Below are 12,436 nucleotides of genomic sequence, written 5' to 3'. Positions count from 1 at the left end.
TAATGTACTGTTGGTGAAGTTATGAACTGATTCAACCATTCTGTAGAACAATTTGGAACTATCTCCAGAGGGCTATAAAACCACACATACTCTTTAACCTAACAATACCACTACTAGGTCTATATCCCAAAAGAGATTTAAAAAAACAAAAAGGAAAAGGACCTACATGTACAAAAATATCTGTAGCAGCTCTTTTCTTGGGGTAAAGAATTAGAAGTTGAAGAGATGCCCATCCACTGAAGAATGGCTGAACAAGCAGTGGTATGTGATTATAATGGAATACTATTGTACTATAAGAAATGGTGAACGGGATGCTCTCAGGAAAACCTGGAAAGACTTGCATGGGCTGGTGCAAAGTGAAATGTACTGTGTACAAAGTAATAGCAATGTTGTAAAATGATCAGCTCTGAGTAACTCAGCTATCCTCAGCAATACAGCGATCCAAGCCAACTCTGAAGCACTTACAATGAAAAATACTGTCCATCCCCAGAGAAAGAACTGATGCTGTCTGAATACATATTGAAGCATACTTTTTTTAAACTTTATTTTTCTTGAGGTTTTTTTCTTGCCTATGTCTTCTTTTACAATATGACTATATATGTATAACCTACATCAAATTGCTTGCCTTCTCAATGGGGGGTGAGGGTGAGGAAGGAGGAAGGGAGAGAATTTGGAACTAAAAGTTTTAAAAATGAATGTTAAAAATTGTTTTTACATGTAACTGGGGAAAATTAAATTCTAAATAAAAGGTAAAAATACATAGATAGATGATAGATAGATAGATACATGATAGATAGATAGATATTTACAGCTTCATGGGCCAAGCAGAAATGGAGAGCCCTGTAGGATTATTTCCTTTCCAATATATGTCAGTAGGCAGCAAATTGAAGTAAAGGTGGTTTCTAGTTAAAATTGTTTATGATGTTCAAAGTAACTGAAATTGGCATTTGAATATTTGCAAATTCCATCCTTTAAGCTGATCTGTTACCAAGCTGGTGCAAAACTGAGGAAATAAGAAATGCCTGTGGGCCCCATCTAAAAAAAAAGCCAATCTTTAGATGAGAATCTAATATGGAGGGTGGTGGTGGAAGGAGGGGGAGGTAGAATTACAGACAGGCAAAATTTGGCTTAATATGAGGCAAAATTTCCTAAGAATGAAGGCTTTACTTCCCCAAAATGCCTCTGAAAGTGGATTCATTGGCAGTCCTTAGGCCCAGGCTGGATCATAGGACCATAGAGCCAGAAGGGAACCTCAGATGCCACTGATTCCAACCCCCTAATTCTCCAGGTGAGGCAGTGAATCCCAAGAGAAAGGAAATGGTTTGCTCAAGGTCACACAGTGGGTTAGTAGCAGAGCTGCTTTCTCTATACTGTAAGTGTGTACAGTGAAGAATGTATGTACCAAGTCAAAACATCTGCTTCCCTCCCAGGAATGAAACTCGTTTTTACAAGTTCCTGCTGGACAGCAGTCAAGTTTTGTAAATTGCAGTCTGAATTGAGGGTTTGGCTAATCACTCTTTATTCCTGTTGATTCCCCAAGGACCAAGCTGCATATGTTCTCAGAAGCATGGGCCAGTGGACAGGGGGTCAGCCCTGAAGTGAGGAAGACCTGGGTTCAAGTCTTGCTTCTGACACTACTGACTATGAGCATAGGCCAGTCACTTAACCTGACAGTGACCCAGGTGACTCTAAGATTATAAAGTAGCTGAGCCAACAGTTACCCTCAACCCTGGTGTCTTTGCTCAGCTATTCAACAAACTACAGTGATCTATTAGCATCATATGATCAGTTACCTCTGTGAAGATCGGGCGTCAAGACTTCAACTTCAGTGTATTCCACATCCACATTCGAATGGTCAGGCTCTGTCACAGAGAAAGCATAACACTCTGTATTAGGCAGCACCTATCTCCAAGGAGCTCAAAGCACACCACATATTCTCACCGTAATACTAATTCCTAAGAGACAGGCAGGATGCAGAGCTCCCAGTCAGTGTCAAGGGTACATTTTAGTGCCCTTCAAACATTTGAAAGACAGACATATAGATCAAATGGGTTATATGTGTATATATTATATCTATATGTATATATGTAATTATTATATTGTTATATGTGGATATATGTGCACATATGCAAATTTTTGGTTTTTATTACATATAATATATACACATTTACATATATAGTCCATTTGATTTTAACTATATGTGTGTTATATGCATATATGTGTGTTTGTATAGATGTACATACAAATATGCATATATATACACATAAACATATATGTATACACACACACACATATTTTAATTCTGTGCAGGAAGATTTTTTCAAGGACTATGTATTAGAAAGAGAAAAGAATGGCTTGAGTACCAGAAAATATCAGGCAGCTATTACTTTTCATGTCTGGATTAAGACTATCGATCCATTTCGTGACTTTTCCAAACACAAAAGGGATTACAGCTGGATAACAACCCAGGAACATAAAATTCTATGAAAAGACAATCCCCTCACCCTGATAAAATGAATGATATCTCCCAGAAGGTTATCATTAAATCTAGTCAGATTTATCCTATTTCCCTTTCCTAATAAACATGAAATCCACAAATACTCTTCTGGAACAAAAATATTAGAATGGCATCTTGAAAAATTTCATTTGGAAAACCTATTAGCTATCAGAAAATATCCTTCTGGCTTCACCAAAGGATCATGATGCTACACTTGCAAACAATGTGATATTTTGTCACAGATGTCAAAAGCCTTTTGCAAAAAAATTAATCATTTATACCCTCTAGTTTCTATGCTATCCCAAGGCTGGAAAGAACTCTAAAAATGAACTTAGTCTATCCCCCTACTTCCAGGCATAATGTCTTTTCTGTTATCTTGGGTAATTAGATAAGAACACAGTTTTCAAAGATTCTCCAGAAAGTACATTATGCAATTTCTCTATTGAAAGAATTCCTTAACTTCCCTAGACTTTGGTGTTCTCATCTGCAAAATGTGTGGGTTGACCTCCTAGACAGAAAGACGCCATACACAGCTATAGAATAATACATGTATTTTTGGATATGACCTACGTGGGAATTTGTTTTGTCTGTGCATATTTGTTACATGGGTTTTGTTTTTATAATGGGAGGTTAGGGAAGGGGAGATGGGAAGTAGGGAAAATAAATGTTCATTGAAAAAACAGAGAAAAGTTTTGTGGTTTTTTTTTTAAAGAATTGGCTGGACAATATTGTCTATAAGGTACTGTTTTTCAGAGGGACAAAAGGGACTTTGATTATTTGTTAGGTAGTATTTATTGTGTCAAAAAAACCATATCAGTAATTTTTTCAAAATTGCATTACTTATAAGATCACTCTAGTGATAACAGTCTGTGATTCAATAGTCCATGCTCAGAATTTAAGATGGGGACTACCAAGAAATCTTTGTCATAGAATCACAGTATGTTGGACCTAGAAAGAGCCTCAGAGATTATCTCTTCCAAATTTCATTTATAGATGAGAGATGAGGAAAATGAGACATATCTAAACCATATTACTCCTTCCAGTATTCAAGTCAATTCTCTCTTAGGGAGAAATAACTTGTGGTTATATTTTACATAAATAACAATCAATAAACTATCAGTAAACAATCAATAAACATTTATTAAGTACCTACTATACACCATTCACAATGGGGGAAACAGAAAGCAAGTAAACATATATAAAGCAAGCTACATACAGGATAAATGGCAAATAATTAACAGAGAGAAGGCACTAGACTAAGAATTAAGAGGGGTTGGAAAAGGTTTCTTGTAGATCAGATTTTAGATGGCACTTAAAGGAAGCCAGGGAAGTCAGTAGGCTGAGGTGAAGGAGAACATTCCAGAAATGGGAGGATGCCAGAGAAAATGTCTAAAGCCTAGAGATGGAGTGTCTTGTTTGTGGGACAAAGAGAGGAAAAGTATGGATTTTTACAGATGAGGAAACTGAGGAATAATCATTGACAGAAGTAAAAAAAGAATCTGAGAGTCTTGATTAAGTTTTTCTCTTTTGTTATAAATGAATAAATGTTTCTTATGAAAAACACTAGACAAGATCAGGAATTTAGAGTGGGACAGGACCTCAATTACCTTTATGTTCATTTGTTGGTTTCATCGTATGGTTCCCAATATCATCATTGTATCCTAGTTCAAAAATCAGTTACAATTTAATTAGTATTCATGGCAAGGGAAACTTGGTTTTATATCAACATCTTGATGAGAAATGAAAGGGTGGGGTTTTTTCCCATTTAGTTCAGTTAAACAGAAAACAAAACAACTCATGTTAATAGGGCAAACCATTTAAGGTAAAACTGTCTGCCCTAGAAGAAATATCAAGATTTGGAGTTGGAGGAGATCTCTAAGGTCATTTAAAAAAAAAGAGGAGGAAACTGAGTCCCAACAAGGCTAAGTGACTTGCTTCGACCAACTGCCCATTGGACACTGTGAACTGAATGGTCTTGTAGGCATCTCAAACTTAACATGTTCAAAACAGAACCTGTTATCTCTTCTTACTGAAAGGCACTCTTCTCCTGAACTTCCTAATCTCTGTCAAGGGCGCCATCATCTTCCCATTCACCCAGGTTCAAAAACTTGGCATTATCCTTGCCCTCTCACTCTGCCTCAAGCCACATATCCAACCAGTTGCCAAAACTTATTGGTTCAACATCCATGTCTCTTGTACCTTGGCCTCCTTCTCTCCGTTCACACAGCTACCATCCTTTTGGGCCCTCATGAATTCTCTCCTGGACTATTCTAATGACCTCATGACTGGTCTCCCTGCCTCAATCATCTCCCTCTTCTTTCCAGTACATCCACCATACAGTAACCAAAGTCATTTTTTCTCAAGCACAAGTCTGACCAGGTTACTTCCCTGTCCAGGAAACTCCAGAGGCTCCCAATAAACAAGTGTTTAGTAAGTACCCTCCGTTGTCAGACAGTGTGCTAGGTGCTGGGGACACAAACATGAAGAATGGGAAACATTACTACTTTCAAGAATGTGAAGTGTATCTCTAAGTATATTCAGAAAAATTATGACGAAAACAAAAATAGAAAAAAAATCAAAACCAAACTCTTTGGTTCATCATTTAAAGCGCCTCACAACCCAGCTCCAAACTACCTTTGCTGGCTTATTACAATATTTACATTATTTCTCTAGTGGCCAGACATGTTTTTTGCACACTCTTCTCCATATCCCACCTCCATGCTTTAGTACAGGCTGTGATCATGCTTGGGATATACCCTCTCCTTACCTCAGCCTCTTACAATCTCTGTTTTATATATAATTAAATCTGGTAAAGATATTTCCTCAGATCAAATGGAAGCTTCTGGAGGCCAAAGACTATTTCATGTCTGTCTTTTTATTCCCAACACCTAGTACAATTCCTGGCATCATAGTTAGGGTGTTAATAAATGCTTGAAGTTTCAAAATGAATTACCATTTCATCTCCCACTTCCAAACTTTTGCATAGGCTATTCCTGATGCCTCCTCACCTCTGCCTCTTGGAAATCCTGTCTCTCATCAAGAAGCAACTTAACTGCTATCTCTCTTTCAAGAGTTCTTTCTTAAGTCTACTTTAAATTATTTCATAAAATTTTGTATATAGCTTATATCTACTTTTCTGTAAGCATGCTATATCTAGGGGAGTTAGGTGGCACACTGGATAGAATGCAGGGCCTGAAGTCAGGAAGATTCATCTTCATGAGTTCAAATCTGGCCTCAGACCCCTACCAGCTATGACCCTGGGCAAATCACTTAACCCTGTCTACCTCAATTTCCTCCTCTATAAAATGAGCTGGAGAAGGAAATGACAAACCACTCCAATACCTCTGCCACAAAAATCCCAAATGGGGTGATGAAGATTTGGACATGACTAAAATGACAGAACAACAACAAAGTATGTTGTATTCTCTCCCTCTACCCCCAACTCTAAAATATAACTCCTTGAAACCAGAGACTTTTACCTTTGAATTTATATTCCTAGTATGATCACTGGTACCTAATAAGCATTTAGTATATTCTGGTTGAACGCTTGCCCAAAGTCACACAGATAGATGAACTCAGCTTCTCTGACTCCAGATCATCTCATCATACAGCTTCTCCATCAACCAGAAGTATTTTGTATTTTCTCCTACCTATTTCTAACCTCAGTGGTATCTTCATTATGAAGGATGGTTCAATTTGAGATTCAGAATTCTAATAGGGGAGATAGAGAAGCATGGCAAAAATCTAACCAGATGAGACAATTGTGAAGGGGAAGCTTTGAGCACAGCATAATAGAATAGTGCTGGACTTTTACATTCAGAAGACCTGCTTAGAGAAAACATACTTTGTTAGGACGGAAATGCCATACCAGAGTGACTGTTAGCTTCCACATTGGGATCAGATTGCGTCTTCTCAGTGTTGGAGTTCAGGGGTGGTCCTGGCCTTAAAATTAAATTAAAAAAGAAAAGAAAGAAAAACATATGAGGCCTTTGGCACATCAACCCAGAGTCCACAAAATATGACCTAGGAGATTGTCTTGGGAAGACCAGGAGAGTTTTCTCATGTGGAAAAAGAATTTTTTTTCTAATCTAGAAAATAGACTTTAAAAAGCTCAAAATACTGCAACATGCTAAAAGATTTCAGTTCTTCCTGCACATGTGTCTGACAGAACTGAAGATCAAACACCAGAAAGCAGAGAGAAGTTCTTGGAATCTATTCCCCCACCCTGCTCTCCCTCTCCACCCCTACCCTGTCCCTTGATCTTTACCTCTTAAAATTCTATTCTTCCTTCAAGGTCTAATTTAAATTCCACCTGCTCTGTGAAGCTTTCCTTGACCTCCCTTGTTAAAAGGGATCTTCTCCTCTTGTGAACTCCCATCCCAATGGCTCCTTGTTCAAATGTCTTCTAAGTGCTATCATATTTTCTTTTGTATTTTGGTTCGTTTCAAACATATCACTTGGCATTCTGGATCGGGGGATCTTTCATAGGAGTGGCTGTGCCTGACTCATCTTTGTATTTCCCACAGCAAGTGGTACAGTATCATGCATACAGCAAGCATTTAATTGTTTATTGAATGATTTCATGGATCAAGGTCTTGCTCATCTTCCTATTTCCTAAGCTACTCATTTTTCCTGAGTGAGATATTTCACCTGAATATGGCCTGGATTGACTATAAGTAAATGAAAATGTGCTTGAATTTCAGAATCTATATTTGAATTTTGTTTTATTTTTCTAGAGACTCGATTCCCGTCAAGCTTTCCTATGTTAATATCTATAATCCATGCAAAGTGTTGGAAATAAGAATTGTTCAGCTTTGAAGTATCAGCACCAGATTGGAAGCTCCAAGAGTGCAAAGGCCCTGTTTTAGGGACTAGACCTATGATTTCACTGAACTCCCAGGTGAGGAAACCCCCTCTTCCAATGCAAATTAGCACATTTTTCTGCAACATATAGTCTTAGAAAGGAGGCTAGAACGTTGATTTGCCTAGAGGCATGAAGCCTATATGTGTCAGAGATGGGATTTCAACTCAAGACTTCCTGGCTTCAAGGCCAGCTCTCTATCCACTAAGATACATTGCTTCATGAACTTGCTAATTGTCAGAATACATGATATATGTAAGATCCTGTGCTAGGTATATTCTAGGGATTACATAAACAAATATATTTTACACAGTAGACATTTAATAAATGTTTGTTGAATTGGAGTGACACAGTCTCTTCACTCAAGGAAGCAGGAATACAGGAGCTCTCACCTGGGGCCTGGGGACTTCCTAGGGATCCCAGAGACTCTTTCAGGGGGTCTGCATGGTAAAGAGCCCTTAACATTCTCTAGCTCTGAGCAAAAGTAACAAATTATCCCCTCTCTAACTTCACTTCATATATCAATTTCAACCCCTTTCACCAAAATAAACAAACTGACCTGGACATCTCCACCGGCATCTGTTTTGCTTTGAAGGGGAAAAGAAAAAGTATGTTAAAATTTTTTGTATCCCAATAACAGATAATAATAGATCATATTTACACAGCGTTTTGAAGTTTGCAAAGTAGTTTACAGGTAAAATTTTATTTCAAACTCTCAACAGCCCAAAAGGCAGATTATTATGTCCATCATATCACTTTACAGACGAGGACAATGAGGTTAAGAGTAACATAAGTGACTTGCCTAGATAGCAGTATATTGTATCTAAACCATGTTTGGCTGGCTGTGAAGATATCAATAATGTTAAAGGAAGAGGGAAAAGGAGGTCCAGTACTCCAATATTTCAAAGTCAAATTAATTTATAGTAAAAAAAATCAAACAAAAGACTCTCATCCTTTTGGCCATGTATGACTGAGCTTCAAGAAGGCAGGTAAAATCTAGCACTAAGAAGTTAATTTTATGTCTCTTTCCAAATAGATTTGTAATCAATCAAAAATTCTTTCCTTCTGACTTCCTCTATCTCCCAATCAAGAAAATAACATCTTTAATTCTATCCTATCAACATCTCTAGACTGTGAATATAAGATTTAAGAACCTGCTCAGGATAAACTCACAAAACCCCAGACCTATTTGAACTCCTTTCATATTTTTTATAGATGAGGAAGCTGAGGCTCAGAAGAGGAAGTGGTCCCCCAAGGTCACACATTAAGGTAATAACCAAGATGACACTAGCATCCAGACCTCCTCGCTCCCACGCTGTTGGCTACCCGAGCCATACACTAAAGATTACCATCAGCATAGAATCACAGATTGAGGGCTGGAAGTCATCCAGTCTAAAAATGAGCAAAATAAAGGTCAGAAAGGGGAAGGGATTGGCCCAAGGACATACTACTAATACATGGTAGAGAAAGAACTTGAACCCAAAGTTTTCTTTCTACTATCCCATGCTGCAAGAACATGAAATATTCTACTCAGCTCCCACCATATGCACCACACAGTAGTATAATTACCAAGGCCCCTAAGAAGTGGAACCCCTTATTTATAATATAAATCTACCACTGCTGGAATAGCTAGATGGTGCCAGGCCTGAAGTCAGGAAGACTCATCTTCCTGAGTTCAAATCTGGCCTCCCACTTACTAGTTGTTTGATCATGGGCAAATCACTTAACCCCATTTACCTCAGTTTCCTCATCTGTAAAATGAGATGGAAGAGGAAATGCCAAACCATTATAGTATCTTTACCATGAAAACCCCAAGTTTCTGAGGGGGGAGGTTTCCAACATGAAGAGTTGGATATAGCAGAAATGACTGAAGAAACAACCAAACTACTGGGCTTAGTTAACATCTTTTCAAGGGCAATTCATGGATGAAAAAAAGGCACACTACTCACCCTTTGCTTTCTTAAGAAAGTACCATCTGGCTACAAGAACCAGTGTAACGATTATGGCACCAATGATGAACAATGCAATAAGACCCTTCATCCACGGAGCAAGAGTGACTGAAAATGAAATCAATAATAACTCACACTTGTATAATGCTTGAAAGTTTGTAAAGAATTTACATTTGTTATCTCATTTGAGGCTCGTGACAACACTGTGGGGTAGATACTATTATTATCATGACCTAGCTCCCTCCTACCTTTCCTACATCTTGCTCCTAACGTTGTGTTCTTCAATCCAGTGACAGAGGCCTCCTGGGAGTTCCACAAACAAGACCCCCCCATCTCTGAGCTCCAGGCATTTTCTCTGGCTGCCCCTCATGCCTGAAACACTCTCCCTCCTTAGTTCTGCCTATTGAACTCCAAGAAATCCCAACTAAAATCTCATCTTTTATTGAAAGTTTCCTCCCTCCCAACCCTCTATCCTAGTACCTTCTCTATGTTAATTATTTCCTATTGATCCAGCATGCAGCTTGCTTTGTTTCGTGTTGTCTCCTCCACTAGACTGTAAGCTCCTTGAGTGTCTCTTTTTCTATTTCCAGTGCTTAGTATAGTGTCTAGCACATAGTAGCATTTAATAAATGTTTATTGATTGATTGACTATCCCCATTTTACAGAAGAGAAAACTGAGGCATATGGTGGTTAAGTGACTTGCCTATGGGTATACAAGTAGTTAGAGGTGGAATGTGAACCTAGGTCTTCCTGACCCCAGGTTCATTTCTCTAACCACTACATTACACTATCTCTCCAAATAGACAGGAGGTTTTCTGGACTTTCGAGAAACTGCTTTAGAGGAAAGCAAAAAATTAAACTCACTTTAAGGGCTATTGCCACTACCTTCAAATTTAGCACTTTTCTCTGAAGTACTCAAGGTGTATAGACAGCACTCAAACCACCTTCACTCTCCCCTTTCAAGACAAGTAGATTTCAGCTTGTCCTTTCCATTTCCCAGAGAGGATGACCATGACTGCCAAAGTGAAAGCGGGTCATTGGATCATGAGATTTAGATCCAATCTTAGGATCTTAGATCAGCTATTCTAGATGCCTCACCAATGGGGAAATGGAGGGGCATCAAGATCATCTGTTCATGTTTCACATGTGCAATGTGAGGTCCAGTGTCACATATTGGGTTTCTAGCCATGTCCTATGTTTTCAAATTTAGCACTTTAACTACTATACTGCACCAGCCTGTCCTACTTAGCAAGTGGCAAACCCAAACATAGGACTTGGGTCTCATAATTCTCTTGAATATACTCTACAATGGCGATTCTCAACTGTGGGCTGTGGATCACCTGAATTTTTGAAAGGGGTGAATCTCATTAAATGACTCACTATTCTACATAAGTAATATACCTGCTGTCATACAATATATAAATAACGTCTTGTACATACACGTATCACTATTTTTCAAATGTGTGTAGATGCCATGGTGACAAATAAAATACAAATATATTTATCACTGTGTTGTTGAAGTTGTAATGATTCTTTGTTATTTTGCATTTCTCTTAGCCTACTAATATCTAGGATCTTTGTGGAGCATTAAAAAAGAATTCCCACTGTTGTAAAGACCAAGAACCTTTGCTCTAATTGTCTCCCAGAAATAGTGCCCTCATTGTTGGCAATGCCCTTCAGGGGCCACAGACCACTGCATGGGTGCTGACTTACCTTTGACAGTAATAACGTTACTCTTTGGGATGTTGCCGTGCAGGTTGGCCCTGTTGGAAGCCAGACAGTAATATTGCCCTTCATCCTCCTTGCTGGCCTGTAAGGTGTGCCAGATCACGTGGGTGTCATTTGAGGTTTTTTCGAAAAAAGGGACTGCAGAGTCATGTCTGTAAAACTTATAGTGAATTGGCCAAGACCCTTCATCAGTGCTGCACCGGAGCACGACCTCTTTCCCACTCTCTACTTCCTCATGGAGCAGAATGGATAAGTTGACCCTGGCAACTGGAACTAGAAGAAGAGAAATAGGATAAAGATCTTCAAAAAAGGGGGAGAGAGGAGACAAATAATAGACAATAGTCACCACTGGTAGTTGGTTTTAACAGAGGCCTATATTGTGAATACAGTACTTAACAAAGCTGGAAGACCACCTGATGGGAACACTTTAGAGGGGATTCTTGGTCAAGTTCAGGTTGGCCAAGACAACCACTGAGGTTCCTTCCCATCTATGATTCTGAAGTAATAACACTTGACATCTACCTAGCACAAAATACTTTACAGACAATATCCCATTACATTATTACACATTGACTCTGTGAGACAGGTAGTAAACATAGTTATCCCACTTTACGGATGAGGTAGTTGAGGAACCAAAAGATTTTAAATGGCAAACACACAGAAAAGTAGGGTTACAGGTCAAGAACTGAAAGGGAACTTGGAGGACGTTGAGCCTACTCAACCCCACCTCTCCTCACTTTGTGGATGAGGAAAGTCTTCATGAGGTGAGGGGACATCCCCAAGGTCACACGAGTAGAAAGTGGCAGAACTAAAGTTTTAACTCAGACCTCTGACTCCAAATTCGTTACTTTTTACTGTACCACACCACCTCCTCCCCAGGCTTATTGTTAGCTTTGGGATTGTTCTCTTCTCTTCCAATTCACTTCCTTCCTCAAACTAAGTCATTCCCATGTTCTCCAGACTTTCCCCAGCTAAGCTGACTCATTTCCCTTCATCTCATACTCTTCTTCAACAAGCAATGCTCTTGGCATCTTCTTCTCTCTAATCACTGTGCTGGCATGTTACTTTATATCATTTGATCTATGTCCTTATCTTATGGAATATTAGAGTTGGAAAAAAGAAACCTTAGGCCACCAGGTTTTGAACTACTTTTTAGTAGTATGGTGGAAGGAGTACCCACTGTAACGAAATCATGGATATTTTCAAGTATTTCTCAAGCTTAGGTAAACTCCTCCAGACTAATTACATGCCAGTCTCCTTAGGTTCCAGTCAAACTGACTGACTTGTTCCCTATATTTCCATGACATTCCATCTCCTTTTGCCATGGCTTTGCCCAAGCTTTCCCCATGCCTACATTGCCCTCCCTATTAACCTCTGACCCCTAGAATCCTTAACTTCCTT

The 12,436-nt window shown here is 38.8% G+C and overlaps 1 protein-coding gene across 3 annotated transcripts in view; it reads right to left on the bottom strand.

Moving 5' to 3' along the window:
* Positions 1 to 12,436, bottom strand: part of PECAM1 (platelet and endothelial cell adhesion molecule 1) — a 102,961-nt gene that overhangs the window by 52,497 nt on the left and 38,028 nt on the right. For all 3 annotated transcript variants that reach the window (XM_036756978.1, XM_036756979.1, XM_036756980.1), the window contains exons 8-13: positions 11,021 to 11,308; positions 9,308 to 9,415; positions 7,918 to 7,945; positions 6,366 to 6,439; positions 4,105 to 4,158; positions 1,794 to 1,862 (exon numbers count right to left, since the gene is read on the bottom strand). In XM_036756978.1, the coding sequence (XP_036612873.1) occupies positions 1,794 to 1,862; positions 4,105 to 4,158; positions 6,366 to 6,439; positions 7,918 to 7,945; positions 9,308 to 9,415; positions 11,021 to 11,308 (621 nt within the window). The remainder of the gene's footprint in view (positions 1 to 1,793; positions 1,863 to 4,104; positions 4,159 to 6,365; positions 6,440 to 7,917; positions 7,946 to 9,307; positions 9,416 to 11,020; positions 11,309 to 12,436) is intronic.

This window comes from Trichosurus vulpecula, chromosome 4, assembly GCF_011100635.1.
Source record: "Trichosurus vulpecula isolate mTriVul1 chromosome 4, mTriVul1.pri, whole genome shotgun sequence".
NCBI lineage: Eukaryota > Metazoa > Chordata > Mammalia > Diprotodontia > Phalangeridae > Trichosurus > Trichosurus vulpecula.
This window is presented reverse-complemented; position numbering and strand designations above follow the sequence as displayed.